Source organism: Hypanus sabinus, chromosome 8 (assembly GCF_030144855.1).
Source record: "Hypanus sabinus isolate sHypSab1 chromosome 8, sHypSab1.hap1, whole genome shotgun sequence".
Lineage (NCBI taxonomy): Eukaryota > Metazoa > Chordata > Chondrichthyes > Myliobatiformes > Dasyatidae > Hypanus > Hypanus sabinus.
The window spans coordinates 138,823,530-138,850,470 of record NC_082713.1 but is presented as its reverse complement, the minus strand read 5'-3'; the positions used below and the strand labels follow the sequence as shown (position 1 = coordinate 138,850,470).

Sequence of the window (26,941 nt, the reverse complement as noted above, 5' to 3'; positions counted from 1 at the left end):
CTCAATTATATTACCTCAGATTGTTAAGAGGCATTTTTCCCAAAAATAACTGCCTTCTTTCAGAAAATGACTAATGTTAATGACCCATTGTCAAAACTGAAATGTGAAAACACAAAAACTTCCTGCAATGTAGTGTTCAACACTACCATAAGGATATTGAAATTTTAAAAGAGGGTGCAATGCCAATTCATCAGGATATTGCACACAATAACTTTTTAAATGACATAATTCCATGAGTCACATAATAGAAAAGTCAGATTTGAGAGTGGATAGTTACTTCTTTGAATTTAAAAGGTTAAAAATAGAACTTTTCTTGACATGGGATTGTGCAGGTGTAGATTTCAGCTTCACACTTAGCAACTGAGATGAAAATAAAGAGGTTGAAATGATAACAGATTGTATTTGAACCATGAGTCATTAGACCCATTCATGAACAAATGATCACTTTCCATTTGGTAGATTTGCTGAATTGGTCCAAAGTACATCAATTAAGTGGAAGTGGAAGCTTCACTTGTGCATTTGAGGATACTCATTTGAGCATCATATAATAATCCTCAACTTTTCACTGTTCAGTCCAAAGACCGACTATCTCAGATTCAGTTGTCAAGCATGCTGCAAAGCACTTTGCTGACAACAAATATGGAATGGCCTGAGATAAGGAAGATGAGCATGTTCTGTCAAGTAGAGAGAACAGAGTAGCTGGCATCATTCTTCTTAGAAGTAATTATTAAGGTGAGATTTAATAAAGGTCCCTAACTAAGAAATAGGGGAAAAAAATTGCACAGGCAGAAGTGCTGATAATTTAAAAAGTTAACAGGAGAGAAAACTATGCAATAAGTGATTATGATCTAGAATCCACACCTAAAAAGGTGGCAGAATTACATTCAATACAAACTTTCAAAAAGAAATTGGATAAACAGTTAATTAGAATTTTCAGGGACAAGAGGAGAAGAAGGAACAAGAATGGGTTTAAGTAGATAATTCAAAGAACCTGGCACAGTTGCATTGGGCTGTGTGCAAGATCCAATCTCTACTCTAGGAGTGCAAATTAGTTAAGCTAAATAAAGATCTGTACTGAAAGGGTAAGAGGAGGAAACACTGCACATCAAGAACACTTAACAAGTAAAATACATGTAGTAGTTAACGATACTTGATTCTACTTACCCAAAGATTTATTTAAGTCTGTAGCACTACTATGGGAAGGCTTTGAAGAAGACGATGAAGTATTTCCATTGGACAACCCATGTAAAGGCTTAAAACTAGAACCATTGCCAAATGCTCCAAATCCAGTACTTCCAGTTGATGACACTAGGCCAGAAAATCCTTTGAAAACTCCACCTCCTTCAGACTGGAATATTTTGAAAACATAATTGATTAGTAGACTTTTCAAATAAGCACACAAGGTTCTAAAACAACCTAATGTCCATGTTTGACACAAAAAGTCAATGGATTCTGGCCTGGATCCAGAGGACTGGAAGATTGCAAATGTCAACTCCGCTCCTTAAGAAGGGGGCAAGGAAGCAAAAAGGAAATTATAGACCTGTTAGCTTGACGTCGGTGGTTGGGAAGTTGTTGGAGTCGATTGTCAAGGATGAGGTTATGAAGTACCTGGAGGCATATGACAAGATGGGCAGAACTCAGCATGGTTTCCTTAAAGGGAAATCCTGCCTGACAAGCCTAGTGCAATTTTTTGAGGAAATTACAAGTAGTCTAGACAAGGGAGATGTAGTGGATGTTGTGTATTTGGATTTTCAGAAGGCCTTTGACAAGATGCCACACATGAGGCTGCTAAACAAGATAGGAGCCCATGGAATTACAGGAAAATTACATACGTGGATAGAGCGTTGATTGATTGGCAGAAAACAGAGGGTGGTAATAAAGGGATCCCATTCTGGTTGGCTGCCGGTTACCAGTGGTGTTCCACAGGGGTTCACGTTGGGGCCACTTCTTTTTACGTTGTATATCAACGATTTGGATTATGGAATAGATGGCTCTGTGGCTAAGTTTGCTGATGATACAAAGATAGGTGGAGGGGCCGGTAGTGCTGAGGAAACAGAGTCTGCAGGGAGACTTGGATAGATTGGGGGAAAAGGGCAAAGAAGTGGCAAATGAATTACAATGTTGGAAAGTGTATGGTCTTGCACTTTGGTAGAAGAAATAAACGGGCAGACTATTATTTAAATAGGGAGAGAATTCAAAGTCCAGAGATGCAACGGGACTTGGGAGTCTTCGTGCAGGATACCCTTAAGGTTAACCTCCAGGTTGAGTCGGGTGGTGAAGAAGGTGAATGCAATGTTGGCATTCATTTCTAGAGGAATAGAGTATAGGAGCAGGGATGTAATGTTAAGGCTCTATAAGGCACTTGAAATACTGTGTCCAGTTTTGGGCTCCTTATTTAAGAAAGGATGTGCTGGCATTGGAGAGTGTTCAGAGAAGATTCAGTAGAATGATTCTGGGAATGAGGGGGTTAACATATGAGGAACATTTGATCACTATTGGACTGCACTCGTTGGAGTTTAGAAGAATGAGGGAGGACCTCATAGAAACATTTCAAATGTTGAAAGGCATGGACAGAGTGGATGTGGCAAAGTTGTTTCCCATGGTGGGGGTGTCTAGTACGAGAGGACATGAATTGAGGGTTGCAGGGCACCCATTCAGAACAGAGATGCGAGAAAAATTTTTTAGCCAGAGGGTGGTGAATCTATGGAATTTGTTGCCACGGGCGGCAGTGAAGGCCAAGTCATTGGGTGTATTTAAGGCAGAGATTGATAGGTATCTGAGTAGTCAGGGCATCAAAGGTTATGGTGAGAAGGCAGGGTAATGGGACTAAAGGAGAGAGTGGATCAGCTCATGATGAAATGGCAAAGCAGAATCGATGGGCCAAATGGCCGACTTCTGCTCCTTTGTCTTATGGTCTTATAAAAGCCACCTAATGCATTAATGCAGATTTCCAGCATCTGCAGATTTTCTCTTGTTTGTAATGCATTAATGCTTTGGTACTGATTTTAGAGTTATACAGCAGGGAAACAGGTCATTTGGGCTACTAAGCTCATGCCACTCATCAAGCAGTCAACTACACCAGCCCACCTTATTCACTCTGAATCTATCTTTAGGGTGTAAGAGGAACTGAACAGGAACAGCGTGCAAACTCCAAAAGTTAAGAGTTCAAACTGGGCCCTTGGAGCTTTGAGGCAGCTGCTCTACTATCCACATCATCACACTGCTTAGAGCAGACAAAATCGCTCATTTATTCCTTGTTTTCATTATTCTTAACGAAAATATATAGGCCCTTAAAATATGTAACTAATTAAGCTGCAAAAGTACTTTAAATATAGCCATAAATAAAATTGCAACAAATTTCATCAAACCTTTTTAAAATTATTACCCACATACAAGTTATTGAACAACAAAGCTGCAATTTAAACACAAATCTCAAATAGTCCATATTTGAATAAAAATCAATGCAAAGTGAGAAAGTGCAAAATGGAAGAAATCTAAAAGAAATCCTGCAGCTCAGATCTGAGCACCTACGAGATACTCAGTGAGCAATAGTAGCAGCACAATTACATGACACCATCGGGTGTAATCTCATAGCATCACCATTCAGCCAGGGGTTCAACTGTAATTTAATGGTGGAAGCACCAGAACTAACTAACTAATGAAGATATCGAGTAAAGCGAAAGCAAAAGAACTAATCATACCAAACCAAAAAAAAACTGCCTATTGTGGACAGAAAAGCAATTCCATAATCAACAGGTCAAAGCCTTGTACACATTATTCCATTGTAAATGATGGACAATTAAAGTGGAATTGGGGGGAGGGGGGGTTGAAATAAAACCCATCCACAGCAAAAGCATATACTATTGTCAGTAGAAAAGACAAGCCAAATCATTTGTAACCATCTTCAGCTACAAATGCCAAGTGGCTGATCTATCTCAACAACTTGCTAAGCACCTGCGACCAGAGAAACTAGATTTTGGTCAATTTGATTAAGTCCCAGTAGACCAATGATTGGTTTTGTGCCCCAAATATAGTAAAAGGAATGGACCCAAACTACAATCTAGCTAAGGCAATGAAGGCTTCTTCTCCAGAACCAGAAATCTGACCCACCACAATGACAAAAGCATCAGCATGACGAAGTGGAAATTCCACATCCACATCAAGCTCATCCTGTCTACAAACAGTGGAACAAACACAATACATTTTACTGCACCATTGAAAACTCCCCCCCCCCCCCATAAACAAAGTGAAGGAAAGGTTCGTCAACAACACTGTCAAGCAACAATTATTCACCAAAAACTCACTCATCAATGCTTAATATAGACAGGGACATGCATTTCTAGATATTATTTGAGTCTTGATTTAAATAAATAAGATCTGAATTTCAGAACAGCAGAGAGAACACTGCTCTTGAAATCAATACAGTATTTTTCTAATTGTGGTATCAATCTGCAAAACCAACCAAAGGCCTGAGTTACAAGTATGGCACAAAATGATGGCTATGGTTGTTGAAAATTAATAATCTCATTTTTGATCAAGGCAGCATTCTAGACGCAGTCATTTTAAGTTGCTTCATCCCCTAACTAGAAGTGGCAATACTTGGTTGTATTTGCAACTCCCAAGATAATGCAATAATGGCATTTTCCCAGCAGAATTTGGACAATATTCAAGATTGGGCTGATGGCCCAATGATGAGACAAACGTCACAACAGTGCAGCAGTTGGCCCAATGCTATTACAGCTCGGGATGTTTCAGAATTTGGAGTTCAATTCCGGTGCTGTTCTTTAAGGAGTCTCTGTACGTCCTCTCCGTGGAATACATATGTTTTTTCTGCAGGTGCTGTTTCCTTCCCACAGTCCAACAGCTTACCAGTTGTAAATTATCCTGCGATTAGGTTAGGGTTAATCTGGGTTGTGGGATTGCTGGGGTGGGATAGCTCAAAGGGCCAGAAGGGCCTACTTCATGCTGTATTGGCAAATAGATAAAGATCATCTTTTACTTATTAAAACTGGAAGCCAAATCACTGAAAACAAAGACAACAGCAGAAGTATTAAGCAATTTAAGACTAAAATTAAGTTTGCTTTTCACCATTTTCTAGGAAAAGTGAAAATCCATTCCTCAATTTTGCAAAACTTCTAAATAATTTGACAATTTAGTTTCATAATGCCAGCTAGTATTTGCTTATATAAAATTTCTCCCCTACATCAACTGACATCTGGCTTTCAAAAGTAATCCTAAATCCATTCATAATTCAAATTTTTAAGCAAATTTCAACTATCAAGAGATCCTTGAGAGTTACAACAGGGGCACTAAATCATTAACATTGTATCTGTGTGAAAATATGGATTTGAAAATTAATCTATCTCCCTTTGAAATCTGCGTACTTAATTACATACAAGATTGTGTCATGGAATCACACATATTCAGAACAGTTGACACTCAAAATCTTCATTAAGTGCCATATTACACAATTGAATATAAACACCGTTCAAAAATATATTTGAATAGTATATGAAAAGATCTAAAGATATGTAATAATTCAAATGGATTTTATAGCTACTGTGATATCTGATTCATCATGGCCCAGATTTTTAGCCTCTGGTAAGGAGATAAATAATGCTTGGATTTGTGGCTTACCTAATCTACAATCTGATCCAATATTCTGCACTCTACAGAGCAAATGAGAACATAACAAATAATAGGAAAACCTTTCAATCAGGTTGAATAATCCCTGTTGAGTCCATACCTGGAAATATTGAATGAAAATGAACAACCAGGTTTTAAATCATGTCCTGAGAAAGAATTTTGAAACTAAAATGGTCTGAGTCAACAGTCAGTTATCAGTACAGGTGGCCCCCTTTTTCAAACATTTGCTTTACGATACTTTGCTGTTACGAAAGACCTACATTAGTTACCTGTTTTCGCTAACAGAAGGTGTTTTCACTGTTACGAAAAAAGGCAGTGCACGCCCCCAGAACTGCATTCTAGCCGCCATAGCTTAAACATGTGCCTGTGAGCACCTGTGCTTTATGTCTATTTATTTTGTGCATCTGTTAACAAGATGAGTTCTAAGGTATCAGAAAAGCCTAAAAGAGCTCGTAAGGGTGTTAAGCTCAGCATAAAACTAGATATAATTAAGCGTTTTGATCATGGTGAACAAAGTAAGGACATTGTTCGTGCGTTGAACCATTCACAATATTTATACGCAGAGAGAAAGAATCTTGAAAGTTGCTGATGTTACTGTTGGTTCTGCTCGTAGCAAAGTGGTCTCTCTTAGTCGGCATCCAATAATTGATAAAATGGAAAGTCCATTGCTTGAGTGGATTGAAAGGTGTACAAAGCATGGTGTTCCGTTAAATTATCTTATACTTAGGGAGAAATTAGTCAATCTTTTTAGTAAGCTGAAACAGAAAGCACGGGACGATGGTGATGAAAGTGTTGCGAAAGTGGAATTTAAACGGTAGTCATGGGTGGTTTGATCGGTTTCTGAGGTGAGGGCAGCTTCATAGCTTAAAGATTACTGGAGAGAGTGCTTCGGCTGATACTGAAGCTGCCAAAAAGTTCCCAGCAGAACTTAAGATAATAATTACAGAAGGTGGTTATTCGTATAAGCAAGTATTTAACTGTGATGAAACTGCAATTTATTGAAAAAAAAATTGCCAAGCGCCCCAACCTCCGACGATACAGCCTAACACACCATCAGTGTGCTCGCTGTCTTCCCGATTCCAGTAAGTGAAACTACATTGTACATACATTATTTCTACTTTATATAGGCTGTGTATGTTTATGTGTTATTTGGTATGATTTGGCAGCTTCATAGCTTAAAGGTTACTGGAGAGACTGCTTCCACTATGTAGCGAGATTATACGCTACACTAGACAGTGCAGCTATGATTGCAGAAAAGTATTTCTACTGTATTTAGGCTGTGTATCTATATGTTACTGTTATTCTAGGTTTTATGTATTATTTGACATGATTTTGTAGGCTTTTTTTGGTCTGGGAATGCTCACAAATATTTCCCATATAAATAAATAGTAATTGCTTATTCACTTTACAACATTCTGGCTTACGAACCGTTTCACAGGAACACTCTACCTTCAGATAGCGGGGGAAACCTGTATTCAGATATGCCAAAAGTTTCAGCACACAGGTTGGCATTAATGAGTCTCATCATTACTTCAATTACAAAATCATACCAATGATTTGCATTACAATGCGACTCATAACACAACACAGTTCTGTTTTTAAAGAGCAAACACAAGGAAATCTGCAGATGCTGGAAATTCAAACAACACACAAAATGCTGGTGGAACACAGCAGGCCAGGCAGCATCTATAAGGAGAAGCACTGTCGACGTTTCGGGCCAAGACCCTTCGAGACCCAGGACGAAGGGTCTCGGCCTGAAATGTCGACAAAGCTTCTCCTTATAGATGCTGCCTGGCCTGCTGTGTTCCACCAGCATTTTGTGACAGTTCTGTTTTTACTACATGGAGTACGTGAAGAGTGGTAGGTGCTTGGAATGCAGTGTTAGAGAAGGTGGTGGCAGGCAGTTACAATAGCAAGGCTTAATCGGCATTTAGAAAGACATGAACAGGCAGGGAATGGAAGAATGTGCAAGCAGATTGGATTCATTTAATTTTAAAGCATAGAAACAGGCCCATCAGCCCAAGTGGTCCTCCCCTCTATATACCTATCCAAATGAGTCTTAAATGTTGAATTTGTGCCCACCTTAAACACTTCCTCTAGCAGGTCATTCTGGTTACTCACTACCCTTTGTGTAAAGCAGTTACCTCACAGGTCACAATCTCTCCCCTCTTACCTTGTGCCTGTGTCCTCTAATTTTGGACTCCATAATCTTAGAGAAAAGACTATGACCATCCACCTTATTTATATCTCTCATGATTTTGTAAACTTCTGAGGCCACTTCTCATTCTCCTATGCTCTAAGGGTGGCCAACTTTTCCCTAGTACTCAGGCCCCTTAGTCCAGGCTGCATCATTGTAAATCTCTTTTGAACCTTCAGCAGCTTGACAATGTTTTCCCTATAGCAGGAACTGTACTCAATGTCCCTAGCACAGTCTCACTAATGACAAGGATAACTGTAAAATGCCTTTAATATACTGTAGCGATGTGCTACACACAGCGCTGAAATAACGACACGCAGTCTGTAAGTCGTTTTGAGACTAGTTTATTCAAACTTTGCGGCGCTGGCATTTAAATCCCTAGTGCCCGCCCTCTCCGGGCAGAAATTACATTAGAGGTGCATTACCAAAGTCTCCCCCTGCGGGCTGGCTATTTGTGAGTCGGTTCGCCTGCGCAGAAAGTGGGTCACCACAATACCATCGACTTGCATGGCCTCAATTTCAGATCCCTGTTCCATAACACTTGCCAGCGCCCTGTCAAGTCCTACCCTGGTTTGAATATTCAAAATGCATTGCCACACACTTGCCCAAGTTGAAATTCACTTGCCATTCTTCAGCCCACCTCCCTAATACTCAAGCCCTCTAGTTCAGGCAGCATCCTCGTAACTCTCTTTTGCACCCTCTGCAGCTTGATCAAGATTGCTTTATAGTTCACTGTTACCTACTTCACCATCAAGACGACCCACTAAATTTAGCATCACATCCTAGTCATTTATATAAAAATGAACAGAGGTCACAACACTGACTCCTGGTCACCAGTCAGAGAATTCACCTTTAACCATCACCCTCTGCTTCCTATCAATGAGGCAATTCTGAATACACCTTGTTAGCTCCCCCCGAATCCCATGAAACTTAACTTGCAGATAAGTCTGCTATGCAGGCCCTTGTCAAAGGCCTGGCTGAAGTCCATACAATAACATACACTGTCCTATCCTCATCTATCCCTCTAGTGACTTCAAAAACGAACTCTAAATGATTGACCAGACTTAACATCCCTTCCACAAAATCATGCCGACTATTCCTGATCAAGCCTTGACTATCAAGTGATTGTAGATCTCATCCCTCAGAACTCCTTCCAGTAACTTCACTGCATTGAAGTTAGGCTCACTGGACAGTAATTCAATGCCTATCCTTGCTAATCTTCTTAAAGGAAAGATTAACCACTCTCCAGTCTTCTAGGGTAGTGGTCACCAACCTTTTAAAGCCCAAGATCCCCTACCATGGCCTTAGTAAAAGGCAAGATCAACCTCAGATCAATTAGTTACATGCATGCACACCCCGGGGCAGAAAAGACCGGAAGTAAAACCCCACAACCCGGAAGGAGAAATAATATATAAACACCAGGGGTACCAACCCTTTTTTTGCACCGTGGACCAGTTTATTCTTGCGGGCTGGCTGACGGGGGTGGGGGAGGGTGTTAAACACGACGGGAATACTGCGATACTCGAAGCAGGTTCCTTATGTCCAGTCTATTCTGCAATTTAGTTTTTGCGGCTCTCGGCACTTAGCTTCTATCCCACACTGCTCACGTTTTTTTCTGCTGGAAAAAAACTCAACAGGCTTGTCTTTCAGTGCAGGGTACTTGGACTCAGGGTACCGAAGCAGCTTTGAAGGCTTCATTGCCTCATCAGACAGCCTTCGGGTCCGAGCTCCAGCCTCCCACCGCCAGACCCCTTGGCCAGGTGCAGCTGTTCCTGTACTGGGGCTGCAGCAGTCGCAGTCCGGAGAAAGCGACCGACCGAGCGCGCGCCCTCCCCCCTTGTAGGATCTATCGGCCAACAAAAGTTTGTTTCAGTAGATTGCAGCGAGGTAGCTGCTCTGATACTTACGAAACGCTGAGCCCAAATTAGGTTGTCTGCAAATATTTTAGCACCAGGTTTCCCACAAACATTCGGTGAGTTAATCAGGTTTAGAGGCAGTGCTCCAGGTCAGTAGCGACAGCACATCCTGCTGGCCGCCCGGGCCAACCAGTGACCCCTGGCACGAGGGTGTCACTGCGTTTAGGCGACTGATGACCTCGCATGCGTTCAAGTTCAACAGTGGGCAGGACAGGGAATGAGGAAAGGTGCAGCTGACTCGTATTGTTTCCTCGTTGTGGTTGGGGACCACTGAAGTACACTGTGTAGCGCGGGGAAAGCTACATGCACACGCACTGGGCAGAAAGAATGGAACTAACTCCGCAATCCGGAAACAATCTCTCAACAGTAGTTGCGTATTATTTATTTATTTATTTATTCATTCATTCAGGATCTACTGGGAAAGTCTCAAAGATCAACTAGTTGATCGCAATCGACAGGTTGGCGACCACTATTCTAGAGGCTAACAATGAAGCAACTATCCCTACAAGGGTGTCTCCAATTTCTTCCCAGGTCTCCCATAACATTCAGTGGTGTATTTGTTCAAGCCCTAGGGGTTTACCCAATTTGCTGTGTTTCAAGGCTGTAATACCACCTTATATGTAATATGCGTATGATTCAACACCTGCTTATTACGTTCATTTTCATGGCATCAATGATAGTAAACACAGGAGAAAACAACATTAAAAGACTCAGCCATTTTCTCCGGTTTCATAGGCAGACCTGGTTGTTTTTAAAAGAGGATTTAGTCATCCTTTTACTGTTAATAACTGAAGAATCTCTTGGGATTATCTCTAACCCTGCCTGCCAAATCCATCTCATCGCCTCTTTTTGCCCTACTGATTTCTCAAGCCTGAGGATTCATTTATACCCAATTGCCTAAACACAATGTATACTTCCTTCATTACCTTCCTTCATTAGTCGGAGCCTTAATATCACTGAGGGGTCCCCAAATTTGCTGTTTCTACCTTTCACCCAACACGATCAAAGTTGTCGCTAAACTCTTGCTATGACCATTTTAAAAGCCTCCCAATTACCAACTGCTGCTTTACCTTTAAATAGTTATTCAGTTGACCCCAGCTAGATCTTGCCTAACGTCCTTAAAGTTGACCCTTTTCCAGTTCAGGACTTTAACCTGTAGACCTGCTGTATTTCATTCCAAAGCCATTTCAAAATTAATAGAGTTGGGATCACAGGAATCTACACAATTACATAAAATTTCAAGTTCCTGCTGGTGGGTGGCGAGGGTGGTAAGGACTTTAATATCCTAGCCCTACCAAGGTGACCACGCCTTCTTAATCTAAGACCTAGCCAAAAGGCCTTATTAAAATATCCTCCAAACACTGCTGCAACGTCCTCTCATTTCAAAAAGGCAACACCCCCTATATTCTTATCTGTTTCTCTGGTCACATCCAAAGCTTCAATATCCTGAAACATTAAGCTGACAGTCTTGCCCTCTCCTCATCCGTGATTCTGTTATAGTTACAGTTCTCCAGTCCCTGGAGGTATCCACACCACCAGTTTTCTGCCTGATCTATTAAGCTACATGCACTGAAATATATGCAAATTAAAGTAGCAGACCTACCTGCTCTCTTACTGTAAACATGATTATCCTGATAATGAAGCTTAGATTCTTTGGTTCAAAGTTCAAAGTGTAGTTATTATCAAAATAAGTACAAGAACCTTGAGATTCATTCTCTTACAGGCATTTACAGTTGAACATGGAAACACAATGGAAACAATGAAAGACTACATAAAGACTGACAAACAGCCAATGTGCAGAAGACTACAAACAGCAAATAAAAATAATAAATAAACAAGTAAAAAACACTGAGAAAAGGAGTTGTAGTCTTTGGAAGTCAGTCTATAGATTAGTGGAATTAGTTCAGTTGAGTTGAGTGAAGTCATCCATGCTGGTTCAGCAGACTGGTGGCTGAAGGGTAGTAACTATTCCTGAACTGGGTGGTGGGACCCTGTCCTCCTTACCAACAGTATCAGCGAGAAGAGATCATGACCTGGCTAGCAGGGATCATTGATGATGGATGCTGCTTTCTTACTGCAGCGTTTCTGTTAGCTGTTCTCAGTGGTGGAGAGGGAATTTCCTGGGATGGATTGGGCTGTATCAATCACTTCTTGTAAACGGTTCTTGAACACTGGTGTTACCATACAGACTGTGATGCAACCAGAATACAACTCCACCGTGTAGCTATAGAAAGTTGTCAGCTTTAGATGACATGCTAAATTTGCACAAGTTTTTAGTAGAGGCACTGTCACGCCTTCTTTTTAAATGTTACTTACATGCCGGTCCCAGGACAGATACTCTGATACGATAACGTCAAGAAATTTAAAGTTAGGTACCCTTTCCACCACCAATTCCCTAATGAGGACTGGTTCATGGACTGCACGTATTCCTGTCTTCTCACTGATTTCACTCTTTCAAGTAACTCCCCAATCTAGTTTAAAATCTCCCTGGGCAAATTCCCCACAACAAGATTCCCCCCCCCCCCCCCCCCATGTGTAACCTGTGCCATTTGTACAGGTTGTCTCTACCCCAGAAGTGATTCCAATGATCCAAAAACTTGAATTCCTCCCCCACTGCAGCTTTTCAGTAATGCATTCATCTGCTCTAGCTTTCTATTGCTGGACCCACTAGCACATGATCCAAAGATTACTAACTTGCGGTCCAGCATTTCAAATTTCTTACCCAATTTCCTATTTCATTCTCTAGGAAGAGATTTTCTGTTCTACCTGTATTATTTGTGCCAATGTGTACAACAAGTTCCGGCTATTTGCCCTCATCCTTGAGAACATAACGCAGCTGCTCAGACGTCCTTAACCCAGGCACTTGGGAGGAAACACGTCACACAAGATTTTTTTTGCAGCCAAAGAATCTCCCGTCTGTCTCCCTCACTATTGGGTCTCCCATCACTACTCTCTGTCTGACAGCAACCTATCCTTCTGAGCCTCAGAGCCAGACACAGTGAGCTGAAATGCCTCTTCACTGCTATACTCATTCACTTTCTAAATACATTATCTACTTAGAACTCCACATTAAGAATACTTCTTAACTAATTAATCCTTCAAAACATATCACTGAAAACCTGGCTTCAAAATAATTACTTTAAATTTTAAATCTACAACTATTTAAATACCCGTGGACGGCAATTGTTTCTATAATGTGACTTCCTGCTGTTATGTTTATGTTAGCCTCGCCCACCCATTATTAATTCACATGAATTCACTCATTTATTCACATTTCTCATTGCTACATTCATTACTGGAAAATCTGGCTACTGAGATTTCACAAATCAATTAACTGTTGCTCTTCAATATCAATTCTCACCCGACACTTCCAATTTTCGAAAAAGTGCAAGGAAATTTTCAAAATTAACGTTATATCAACATGACCATATTTGCATTTTGTAAAATCTTCATTTTTACTTGCAGATCCCTTTTTTTAAAAAGCCCAAGCCACACTAAAATTTTTGCATTATTAGATTAATCCAAACTGTGCTTCAGAACAAAGATGCTACATGTGGATTCTTGAGATGCATCAGCTTCATTCAAATAACCATATAGATAAATAATCTTCCTTCCTAATATACTTTCGCCTAAGTTTATTTGAAGGGTGATGTTGAAAAAAGATGAAAGTCAAAGTTAATAAAAAAAATGTTGAGTTTGTAAAACAGATTTGAAACAAGCTGCATGTTTAATTTTGCACTAAATTTCAATATAATGCCAACTAGCTGATATCTGAATCAGGACAATTATCAATTGGTGCTCAGCTCACAGAAAAATTCAACTACCACACTCACCTTGAAGATTCCAATTCCTATCAAGGAGAGTGCTTTCTCTCTTTTGACAGAATACTTTTTCCTTAAAGTAAAAAAAGCCTCAAGGACAAAAAATAAGCTACTTAAAATAAGTTAACAAATGTTATTAAGAACAGTTAGGGAACGATCAAGAAATACATTGAGCGGAGATTTTGGACAAAAAGGTAGGTAACAACATCAACCAAAAACTAGTCAGTGATGGCATTCAGTGCCAAAATTTTCATTAAACATTGAAAAATCAGTTCTCATCAGAAAGATGAAATCAATCCTACTTCTGGTGACCACCAAAAGGTAGCCATTTTCGGGATGAATATACTTTTGTCAGTTCCAAAGTTCTCTCTCTGTGTAGATTCTCCTCCACCATACATCTCAGTTCAGTCACCCATTCATTTTACCTTCTTGTTTGGTGTCAAGTTTTGTTCATACACCTATGAAATACCATGGGAATAGTTTACAACATTAAAAGATGTTAGCAAATGGAAATTGGTGCTAGGGTATTGAGAGAAACTTGATTTCAATGCTTAAGAGAAGTACATGGATGGCAGGGGTATAGAGGACTATGGTTAGGATGCAGGTCAATAGGACTAGGCAGTTTAAATGGTTCGTAACAGACTGGATGGGCCAAAGATCTTTTTTTCTGTCCTGTACTTTTCTATGGCTCTAGAAGCACCTCAGGTTGAGTGACAACACTTAGGAAAATTTCTTTTCCCACTTTCACACTTCTTTCACTCATTCTTAGAACTTTAAGCTAGTAAATATTTCATGGTATTCATTAATGATTAGATGCAATATAAATTCCATTAGATTAATTATGCATATTGCTAGAGATCAATTAAAAGAATTATAGTAAGGATATGTACAGAGGTAGGATAAGAGTAGATATGGAAAACAGATGTTTCTAACAGAGACATCGGCTTTAGAACAGTTCTCACTTGCATGAAGAATGGAATCCTTATGGAAGTTGGGGACTGTCTGTACTTTTACCAGGACTGGAGTGGTTCAAGCAGGTGGCTCATCACTTTCCTAATGACAAGTTGCCAGAGATGCCAATGATCAATAAAAAAAATTATAAATTAAACTGCCATTGGGCTCATGCTGTACAGTACTGCTGTATGCTTACTTGAAGATAATATTGAAGTCAAGTACATAGTAAATACATACGAAATTTAAATTTACAACCTAGTACAATAAGTGAAATGTGCATTATTGATCACTACCAACACCCAAAGCAGAATGTACAGTCTTAAACACTTGGAACACGAAGAATAAAGTGTAGACAGTTTACACAAGATTTAACATGCACTGTAACTATTAAGCACTGCTGCAACCTAGAAAGTTGCCAGTTACATCATGTAATTTTTAAATGGGTGCAGCTTTAATACTACTTCTGTAAACTGTAAAATAAGAACATGCACATAATGGGAAAAAAATTGTAGGAGATTAAAGTGGAGGAAGTGAAACAGCTCATTATCTCTCAATGTGGAAATTAAAAACATGTCTACAAAAATGAAACGGACATTAATGAAATATTGGGTCAAAGTTGATGCACGACAGAATTTAGTGTAAATACCAGAGAATAACCTGGGTCAGATTGCCATATCTATGATCTCAAAAAATATTACATGGCAGCAGGAGACCCATTCCCTGCAAAATCAAAATATAACTTAAAAGATAACTCAAAAGATAGCAACAAATATGATGTGCAGATTTCAGCATCTCAACTATTCATTTTTCAGCAGACTGGTATTCTCTAGAACTGAACAATATGCCTACATAGAAGTTTAAACCAAAACACAAGATGCAAGACTCAAAGGACAAACTCACAAAAAAATTAAAAAGGAGAATGTGCAAATTTCTTAAAATATATCAAGCCTCATGGATGAGAAGGTTCATTTCAATGCCCTGCATAAGGAAAAACTCTGAAACAACTATTTCAGAATTAAATTCTACTTTTAGTGCAAGAAAAATTCCTTTCCAGTGAGGCACAATTTCATCATCAAAATAGAACACAATGTTTTGAAGTTATGAAAATTAAACCCAAGTTCTCCAGAAGGCATGCCTTGGACCAAACTTATTTACCACCATCAAAACAATTAAAATGTTTGCTGCATTGAGCTATCAATGTCATACTGCAAACACAAATACTATCCAGTGAAAGCTTTTAATGACTAACCAATACATCATCTAACCAAATAACATTCAATTTAGTTTAAATCAATGCATTCAGAACTTTCTGACATTACTTCTTGTCATTTGATATACAGGTAGAGAAAATGAGCAGCATCATGTTGGTATAGCTGGCAGTTTCCCTTCACGTTTATTCACACTGAAAAGTCCTGAACATGTGTGATGAAACCTAAGATTTCAGGATTTAGTGGTAATTCGAATGGCCATTTCTATATCAGTATTCCTTGATACTTTGGCATTATGGTGGAGAAACAGCCATTCACACCAACGTCAGACCACAGTTTACTGGGTCTTCAAGAGCATAGCCAGGCTTTAGATATTCTTAAACATTGTGTTTTTATTTCATTTTTAAAGTTTTAATATATTCCAATATATCAAATATTTTAACAATTATTTCAATTTCTGACAAATGAAAATCCAGTGCAGTAAAACTGATAATCCACTACCTGATTATTTGGAAATGTCAACAGTCTAGCATCAAGTTTGAGAGAAAATGTTTTCCACACTCCCAATCCAACTTTCCCGAGGGCCACGTTTTCCTATTCACTTAAAATTCAAAGTTCTACTGCCTGCATTCCCTTGAAATTTAACTGATTCCATTTCCTGTGGTCCCTTGAAACTGAACAAGGTTTGATTGGTCACACTTCCTTTGAACTAAGACCTTGTATCCCATTTTTTCCTTTAAATCTACCAGTTCACTGCAGAGTTTATAATTCTACTGTACAAAATGGTGAGGCCACATGTAGAATATTGCGTTCAGTGTTGGACAAACTGCCATTACCCTAAATTGAGTGGACAGGACGTTACCAGGCTTAAGGGACTGAGTTGTAAGGTTGGGTAGGCCAAGACTTTATTCATTGGAGCATAGGAGAATGAGGGCTGATCGTAAAGAGGTATATAGACTCATGAGGGGAGGGGCACAGACAGAGTTAATGCACAAAATATTTTCCCCAGGGTTAGGGAATCAAGAAATAGACAGTATAGGTTTAAGTTGAGCAGAGTCTTAATAGGTACCTGAAGGGCAACCTTTTCACCCAGAGGAACTACAAGCCTGTTTTAAGAAATGAATTAATTAGAACCGATTAAACACACATGCATCACCTCCAGTCAACATCAGGGTAAATCGAGTCACGGCAACAACATAATAACATAAGAGGCGTCATGTAGTGAGCGAAGAATCCAATGGTCAAAGTTTGTGCAACAGCAGAAGTAGGATTGGCAGGACTTCCTAACCAGGGAAGTTGGTGAGGTTATGGACTGTGAAGGGACAGGAGGGAGAGATACAGCAAGAGTGAACATAGGAAAGGGACAGTCATCTAATACTAAAGGTTTTTTTTTTAAAAGTCATTAAAGAACTCATCGGAGAGGGAGAGACCATTGCAGAGAAGGTTGAACAGTTGTGGGCCCTGGAGTGAGAGGCTGTCATGCTTTGTGTGCTTCATACAACATTTCAAAGCTCATTAAGAAACCTGAAAAACCCTATACAATGGGACTGATTATGGCAGTAGTACTGGAGGTTCTCAGTACAGTTTTGCATAAATCACAAGACCAAATAATTAAAGCAATTCTGCTCAGCAACTACACTGTTCAAAAGATAAATTGATGAAATTTCTAAGAATGTGTAAGATACATTGTGCAACATACTCAGGACAACAGAATTTGTTCTGCAGTTGGATGAGTCAACTTTGCCAGGCAACAAATCTTTGCTTCTTGGAAATGTTCGCTTTATGAAAGATGAAAACATGGTTTAAGAGTTGTTATTTGCAAGGGGGCTAGAAACAGATATGGAGAGTTAATATTTCAGGTTGTTGAGCAGTTCTTCGAAGAAAAACTGCTCATTAACATTCTTGCTTATGCAACAGATAGGGCATCATCAATTTCTGGACGCCACTGTGGGGTTATTATTTACTTGAAAAAGCTGTACCTAACATATTTACCATTCACTACAATTCAGACACCTGTTGCAAGATACGAAGTGAACGGCTGCATAAATGAAATACTGTTATCACAGCAGTAAATTAAATCAACTCCCATGCTCTCAATTCTTGACTATTTCAAGAGCTGTTGAACAATTTAAATGCTTGCTGTTGCACATAGAAGTTTGATGGTTCGCAAATGAAAACTGCCTGAGACGTTTTTTTGCGCTTTTTGAAACTGTGATAAAATTTGTTGAAGACACGAATGCTTCATTTCAGTAATCAACTCAAGAATATTAGGCATGACCTTGCTTATCTGTTATTCAAAGTTTAACAATATCAATTGCAAGGGAATGATGTGAATCTTATCAAAGTCAAATCCATCATCTCCACATATCTGTCCAAGTTAACCCTATTTAAGTGCAACATTGCCTGTCACAATCTTTCCCAATTTCTCCGAATTGGAAGAAAAAGAGTACCAGATGATCTTCAAGTATACTGTGTCCACATGGGTGAGCTGCATAAAGACCCGTCAGAGAGATTTCAGAATCTTCTCTCAGTCCAAATTCCAGATTGGGTAATAAAACCATTCTAGAACACTTGTAATGAGCAATTAACAGGAAGGATGGAGGAAGAACTGATCTTGCTACAAAATGACAGAGCTGAAACTAAGGTTCAAAACATACTAAGACTTTTGGTTGTAGTAATAAATCTCTGAAAACTATCAACCACTGCGGGGAAAGGTCAAAATGTTGTTTATTGCCTTTCCAACATCATACTTAATCAAGCATGATTTCAGTCAGACGCCCAACTTTTTTCAAAGCAACAACAAAAGAATGCAAATTACTGAACTGAGGATCTGAGACTCCTTCTGAATGACATTCAGACTAATCTTGAGAAGTTGATAGCACTGCATCAAGCCCATCTATCTCACTGAAAGGGGGAAAAATGAAGTACTGAATAGTTGGACTACTAATGTATGCTTTGCAATTGTTGATGGAAATTGTTTTTACTATATAATTAAATAAATAGTTTTATTTGCAGCTTTAAATAGATTTGAATAATCTTTGCAATTATTTGTCACTGCTTTGAATTTGCAGTCCTATTTTCTTTCTCTATCAAGTAAATCAAAATTCTCGTTTCTAAGTCATGCCCAGAAAGAGAGGGGGTGCTGGGGATGGGGTCTGGGAACCAAAGGGGTGGTAATCCAAAAATGTTTGGGAACTACTGTAATGGACTAATATCTCCAATGTTTAGGCTGTCCTATGAGGTAAACATGGACAGGCTAGGCTTGTACCTACCAAATTTTAAATGACCAAGAAGAGATCATTGAAACATTAAAGATCCTGCATGATCTTATCAGGGTGGACATGGAGAGATCATTTCTTCTTGTGAGAGCACCAAAATGTGGTACCACAAGGAAGTACAGGGTTTAAGAAAGCAGTGGGACAGAATTGTCTCAAGCTTTGAAATTCTCTGGAACCCTCGTCCTTAATGAGCTGTGAATGGATAGTCTTTGAATATCTGTAAGTTAAGAGCAGCAGATATACATTTGATAGACAAGGAGTTAACATTGAAATTAAAAGGAAATCTAACATGATACATTAAATAGCAGAACAAGCTTGAAGGGCCAAGTGAACTACTTTTGTTGCAAATACATTTCTATGTATTTTTAATTTTAAACGTCATTGTCTTGCTGGAAAACAAATCTTCTCCCCCAAGTCTCAGTTTTCTTGCAGACTGCTTCAGGATTTCCCTGTATTTTGTTGCATCCACTTTACCCTCTACTTTCACAAGCCTTCCAGGGGCTGCTGCAGTGAAGCAACACAACAGCATGATGCAGCCACCACCATGCTTCACAGTAAAGGTAGTGCGTTTTTGATAATGTGCAGTGTTTCCCTTACCACAAACATAGCATTTAGTCTGATAGCCAAAAATCTTATTATTGGTTTCATCAGACCATAGATCCTTCTTCCAGCTAACTTCAGAATCTCCCACATGCCTTCTGGCAAACTCTAGACAAAGTTTCACGTGTTTCCCCACCCTCCCCCCCAACAGTGGCTTTCTCTTTGCCACTCTCCCTTAAAGTTGTAACTTTATGAAGCATCCTGGGAACAGTTGCTGTATGCGTAGTCTTCCCCCACCTCAGCCACTGTTCCTTGTAACTCCTCCAGAATTGTCATAGGTCCCTTGATGACCTCCCTCACTTACTCCTCTTCTTGCATGGTCACTCAGTTTTGGAGGACGACCTGCTTTAGGTAAGTTTATAGCTGCGTCATATTCTTTCCACTTCTTGCTGATTGACTCAACTGTACTCCAAGGGATATTCAGTGACTTGGAAAATTTCCTGTATCCATCTCTTGACGTGCTTTTCAATAACCTTTTCAGAGTTGTCTGGAGTGTTCTTTTGTCTTCATGATATAGTTTATACCAGGATACTGACTCACTAGCAGCTGGACCTTCCAGATGCAGGTGTATTTTTACTACAATCTACTGAAACTCCTTGAATGCACAGAGTGATGATTTTGTGTGTCATATTAAAGGGGGTGAATACTTAACGCAATCAATTGTTTTGTCTTCTATTTGGAATTAATTTAGATAATTTTGCTAAAGATCGAATTTCATTTGACATGAAAGACTTGTTGTTGATCAATGTCAAAAAAAAAGTCAAATTAAATCCACTGATTCAATGTTATAAAACAAAGATTTCCAAGGGGGAGGTGAATATTTTTAAAGGCACTGTATGTCACTATACGCAATCACGAGATTCATTTTCTTGTGGACATGCTCAATAAATCCATAATAGAATAACAAATCACAATAAAATAAATGAAAGATCACACCAGCATGGGCATTCAACCAGTGGGCAAAAGACAGCAAACTAAGCAAATACAAAAAGAAATAATAATAAATAAATAAGCAATCAATATCAAGAGTATGAGATGAAGAGTCCTTGAAAGAGAGTGGATAGGTTGTGGGAATATTTCAATGATGAGACAAGTGAAGTTAAGTAAAGTTATCCCTTTTGATTCAAGAGTCTAGATTGTCGAGGGGCAACTGTTCCTGAACCTGGTGGTGAAAGCCCTGAAGTTCGTCCAAGTTTTAGATGTCATGCCAAATCTAAACAAACTCCTGAGGAAGTAAAGGTGCTGCTGTATTTTCTCGTAATTGCTCTTGCGTGCTGGACCCAAGACAGATCCTCCAAATGATAACACTGAGAAATTTTAAGTTGTTGACCCACTCCACCTTTGATGAGGACTGGCTCATGGACTCCAGTTTTCTCCTCCTGAAGTCAATAATCAGCTCCTTGGTCTTGTGACATTGAGTAAAAAGCTATTGTTAAAGTAACACTCAGCCAGATTTTCCATCTCCCTCCTAGATGCTGATTCATCACCACCTTTCATTCTGTCTATGACAGTGATATTGTCAACAATATGAGTTGGAGTTGTGTATAGCCTTGCAGTCCAAGTGTAAGGTGAGTGGAGGAGGCAGTCAGTCAAAAAACCTTGTGGTGTACCTGTGCTGATGAAGAATATGAAGGAAGTGTTATTGCTAATCTGAACTATCTGAGGTTTGCAAGTGAGGAAATCAAGGATCCAATGAGGTATTGAGGCCAAGGTCCTGAAGCTTATTCATTAGTATTGAGGGGATGACTGTATTGAATACCAAGCTGCAGTTGACAAAGAGCATCTTTGCTGCCCAGATGTTACAGAGTTGAGTGAAGAGCCAATGAGATGAAGCAGATCCCCCAAATCACTTCTCAGTGAAGAGCTGATATGTTTCATCACCAACCTCTCATATTCACTATGGTGAAGTGCTTAAAGTGCTACTGGACGTTAGTCATTGAGGCAGGTTAGCACGTTCTTCTTAAGGCTGAGACATACTTGTGCGTCACATCGACACCGTAGGTAATGCATACCCTACATCACAGGGTGATGTGCACCTCTCCAGAGAAGTTACTCATGCATCGCAGCAATGCAGACCACAACAACTGTGATTGGTCTGCTTGGTAGCGTCGCATTTCCAGTTGCTTCTTCTCCTCCATATCTGTAGGCTGTGCGTACACTGATGCGAAATAGATGAACCAAATAGTCAAATCTACCTGCCATCATGTAAAAATATTTGAAATGCATTTCCTCGTCCATGTCTCTCACAAAGAAACTCAACACAGTGGCACAGAAACCCCACCGCCAACTAGCATTTTGGCACACACCAATGCATGCTTGCTGCGGCATACAGTGACGCAGAAGTGAAAATCGGGGTTACGGCACAGGTAGCGGTGTAGCCCATTAGGCACCGATATTAGTGAAGTCTGCTTGAAGATGTTTCCCTCAGACTGCTGAAGCAAGAGGTTAAAGATCTCAGTGAACACTCCAGCAAGTTGAGCAGCGTAGGTACTTGGCCAGGTACCTCATCTGGGCCAGATACTTCATGGGTTCATCATCCTGAAGACTGCTTGCACATCGGCCTCAGAGACTGAAATCACAGGATCATCAGGGTTTGTGAAGGTTCCTCCACATTTTGAAAATTATGAAAAAACCCTCCTTTGGTTTTTAATTTGTTCAAAATGCTTAAGCTCGGCCATTCCAATAAGACCAGACTACATGTGGTAAGTTGGAGCTGTCGAAAGAAAACTTTGTTGTCTTCTGTTGTGTTTTAATTTTCTAGACAAGCAACTTTCCAGTTTGATACTAGCCAATAGCTAATCTCCTTCAAGTACAGACAATGTGCTTATAATTAAAAGGCTGTAATTCTCCTGGAAGTAGTATTATCACTATAAGTGTTCAAAAATCATAAAAAATTTTGATCCTAATTTAAGATTATTCTTTTTAAGATTTTGAGATTATTCTTTCAATAATTAAGAGCATAGCCTGCACATTAAATTCAAGACAAAAAATACCTCAGCAGACCTGTCAAATTTTTCTGTGGCCATTTGTGTCCAGATGAAAAACACTCCAAACAAGTTTGGTCATCTCACATGGACACCATACTAAATAGCAATAGAAGTACAAGTACCAACTTACTCCATTTTGATCTTTACAACAAATCCAATGCTAATCACCTAATAATACACCACAAATTTTTCATGCTTAAGTAAATCAAGTGCATCTGGTGAGAAAATGTACGCCAAAGTAAATAATTCTAAAACTCAAAATGGCTTTGAAAAACGATAAATAGAAGAGAAAATATATTACTACATAATGATTACATGCAGATTTGGAATTAAAAGACTTATAAAAATAACTCCCAAGTTAAAGCAGTATAAAATAATTAACACATAAGCTTTAATCAAAATTGAAATATCTAATTAATCCCCATCTGAAATAGCTAATAGCATCTTTTCCTGAAAATGCACCATTTTCCAAACAGTCAACTTCTGTAACTACAATCAAAAGATTCTATCAAACTGCAGATTCATAGTTTCTGGGATCAGACTTAAAACGAAATGCTAGAAAGTAGCAGTAGCATAAATTCATTGGTTAATTAAAGCTACGTAAATCAGGCATCATTTATGTCAATGATGCAAGTTAAGTTACATGGAGGTAGGAGAGATGGTAAATGGAATGAAAAGATGTAACTGCTGAAAACCATTATTTCAAAAACTAATTTGCATCAGCCTTTGAAAGTTATACATGCAAGTCCTTTTTATTTTTTATATTTAAGGCACTAAATTATTTCTTTATATTGTGATAAAATCAAGAATTATTAAAATGAAAATTGTCACACTGACAGGTTTATCATTCTGATCACTAACACTAACCACAGGATATACATAAAATTCCAAACATTTTCAGCTGGACTACCCAAACAGGCTAATAAAATCAGAGATTAATTTTCAGTTGGTGGCTGTTTGCCTGATTTGTGAACAATTTTCAGTTTGAATTCTGCGAGCAAGTCCTAGGTGCCAGTGTTGCAATGACATTTAATAAGTGACCGTAGGCAAAGCCCCACACAACACCCCAGAAAGGAAATAAAAATTCAGTTATATGACTTGCCTCATTGAGGACGTTCCTGCGTTTTGCTTTTTTAATAGCTCTGTTTTTCAGCACATCTTCACTTGCAACTGAGAAGGTTCCTGCCTAAAAAGCAAAGTACTCTATGGTAAAACAATATAAACAACTCAATATCCTGTGTTCCCTTAGAAAAGGGAAAAGAATACTGAAGCTGCAAGAAAATATCAATGTGACTCATTACATTTTCATACTGGAGCCAGGAATTCAGATGAACACGAGACTCGTGCTTATCCAAAAGAAGTTTCCTGTCTTTTTTCACCCTGAAACTTCACCTCCTCCAAAAACTGGGTGTTCATTATGGTATAATCTCATTTAGAGGATAGTTCTATACCTTATTTACCTATTATATTCATGGACAGTGAACATAGATGATCGAAAGATAGGCTATAAATGAATCCCTGGCTAACTTTAGATTATTGTAGATTATACCAAAGGGATCTGCTTATCATGTTTCACATTAGATAAATCCATGTTACATTCCATTTCATCTGATGATATTAGTTTAGCACCAAGTAGTTACTGTATAAACCTTTCTCATTGTTCAAGTATTGCAGTCATTGGTTTGCTAGATCTAACATTTTGACAGCTGACAAAAACCACAAAATTGAGAACGTAATCCAGATGAGTATAATAGGTGAACAATATTCTGGGCAGTACTTCTTCAAAAGAATGTACTGGAGATTATTAAGCAATTACATTGCTAATTTGGGAACTTCCTGCGTGAAAACTGCCTGCTTCATTAACACAAACTGCTGCAAACGTATTTTACTGATTAAGGAATTCTGGTTTATCCTAGAGGTATGCAAACATTCATTGGTTAAGTGGAGACTGCATCACAGAGTTCTAAAGTGGGTTTACAGAAATAATGGATGTATTAATTATCTTCCCACACGCCCTAGATTCCTGGAGTACTCCTGACAAATTGGAGGTACCAAAATGTAACACTGGCATTTAAAAGGAGGTAGCAACTACACGCCAATTAGTCAGACCTCTGTTAGTAAAGTTCTGTATACTTCATTAAGAGCATAAAAACAGGAAAAGAGTCAACTATTCTGTAAAGCAAAAGGCATACTTGACAAATCCAGTAATAATTCCTTTTTAAGAATGCAACAAGAAGGCAGATAAGGGCTTTGATTGCTGTGTAAAATATGGTATTTCTGGATTCTTAAAATTTATTTAGTAAAGTAATATAAAATGTAGGCTCTTGAGGTATTGCAAATACAGCTCTCAACCGACACCACGAAATTAAACAGTGTTTTAATGTTTCAGAAATATCATTCATTGAATATAAATATAGCTTTAAAATTAATCAACAGCTTTTCAAACATCCCTAAATGCCAGCCATTTAAAACATAAAGAACATACCACAGCTTGGACAGGGCACAATGCCCTACAGCCACCTTTGCTTTTGATCAGAGATCGGCAGAGGTTCATTAATGAGCAGTTCCGTTTCTACTTGCTGTTATCTAAAATCACCTTTTGATTTTAAGGAACTGGAAACTTGGATTAAACATCAAGTATCTAAGACCAAAGGTGAGAAAATGCTCAATGCAGCAAAATGTAAACATCTGAAATTCTCTCCTTCAGAGGGATCTGGATGTTCAGATGTTAAGTACATACGTGACTCATCTTGAAGGTTGAGAATCAGACAAAGTATACGATCAGCCTACTGGATAAGTAAACTGGCTTGGAAAATGTTATAAACAAAATGTCTGAGTCAGTGCAGGATGGCAATTTAAGGTAGCAAGGAATTTTACTGAACTCTGCAATTCAGGCTATTTCTTGCATAGCAAAACATGAAAGTAAAAATAATGAAAACCCGTGAACACCATACACAAAATGCTGGTGGAACACAGCAGGCCAGGCAGCATCTATAAGGAGAAGCTTCACATACTGCCTGGCCTACTGTGTTCCACCAGTATTTTGTGTGTTTTGTTTGAATTTTCAGCATCTGCAGATTTCCTCGTGTTTGCCCTGTGAACACCATGATCATTTTTGAAAAATACCTGCGACCTACAAGTTACTTAATTATTGTCTCTAGCAACAATTGAAATTTTATGTATACATATTGGGGTTTAATTTTGGAAAATTTGAATGCACAAGATAAATTGCTTTTATTTTCACCATTTAAAAATCTCTGTTATAGGGTGCTTCCAGAAAAGCTAGGCTCAGTAAAACTCTAGGAACTAAGGATAGCAGGAAAAATGGCCAAGAGAATAAAAGGTCAGGTTGGGTTAAAGTTCAGGAAGAGGACTGTACAGACAAAAAGTAAAACACGGGCTGAATATGCTATTTCATATTCAATGTCTATAAAAAGTATTCATTCCCCCACCCCCCGAAATACTCATGTTTTATTGTTTTACAACATTGAATCACAGTGGATTTAATTTAGCTTTTCTGACACTGATCAACAGAAAAACTTGTGTCAAAATGAAAATAGATCTCTACAAAGTGATCTAAATTAATAACAAATATAAAACAAAAAATAATTGATTGCATAAGTATTCAGCACCTTGAATATGACACATCAAATCCTCACTAGAGCAGACAATTCATTTTAGAAGTCACATAATTAGTCAAATGGAGATCACCACGTGCAGTCAAGGTATTGTAGCGATGTACTACATACAGAGGTAGAGACGACACGCAGTCGGTAAGTCGTTTCGAGACTAGTTTATTCAAACTTCACGGCGCTGGCATTTAATCCCCAGTGCCCGCCCTCTCTGGGCGGAAATGGCGTCAGACGTGCATTACCAAAGCCTCCCACCACGCGCTGCGTATTTGTGAGCCGGTTCGCCTGTGCAGAAAGTGGGTTGCCACATAACCCCCCCCTCCCTCCCCAGAACCGGCAATATACCCCCCAATGTCCACAGTCTGGATCAGCCTCTGTTTGGGAGGTCTGCCTCTGTGCCGCGGTGCCTGAACCTCGACCGGCTGCGCCAAGTCCAGGACTGCTGCAGGTTCTTCCTCTTGCCCCCTTGGGGCTGGTATGAACTCTCCTGGGACGGCCAGGGGTGCGTCGTACACCAACTTGGCCGACGAGGCCTGCAGATCCTCTTTGGGCGCTGTGCGAATTCCAAGCAGGACCCAAGGAAGTTCGTCCACCCAGTTAGGTCCTCTCAGGCGGGCCATGAGAGCTGACTTCAAGTGACGGCACTAGTCCGTTCGACTGTGGGTGGTAGGCAGTAGTGTGGTGTAGCTGCGTTCCCAACAG

At 39.2% G+C, this 26,941-nt stretch overlaps 1 protein-coding gene across 6 annotated transcripts in view; it reads right to left on the bottom strand.

Annotated features, from left to right (window-relative positions):
• The window catches only part of nup50 (nucleoporin 50), a 77,151-nt gene that overhangs the window by 29,079 nt on the left and 21,131 nt on the right, over nt 1-26,941 (bottom strand). For 4 of the 6 annotated variants that reach the window (XM_059977983.1, XM_059977985.1, XM_059977984.1 and 1 more), the window contains 2 exons: nt 23,710-23,793; nt 1,165-1,348 (listed from right to left, as the gene is read on the bottom strand). In XM_059977983.1, the coding sequence (XP_059833966.1) occupies nt 1,165-1,348; nt 23,710-23,793 (268 nt within the window). The remainder of the gene's footprint in view (nt 1-1,164; nt 1,349-23,709; nt 23,794-26,941) is intronic. The other 2 variants (XM_059977987.1, XM_059977988.1) reach the window with 1 other exon arrangement.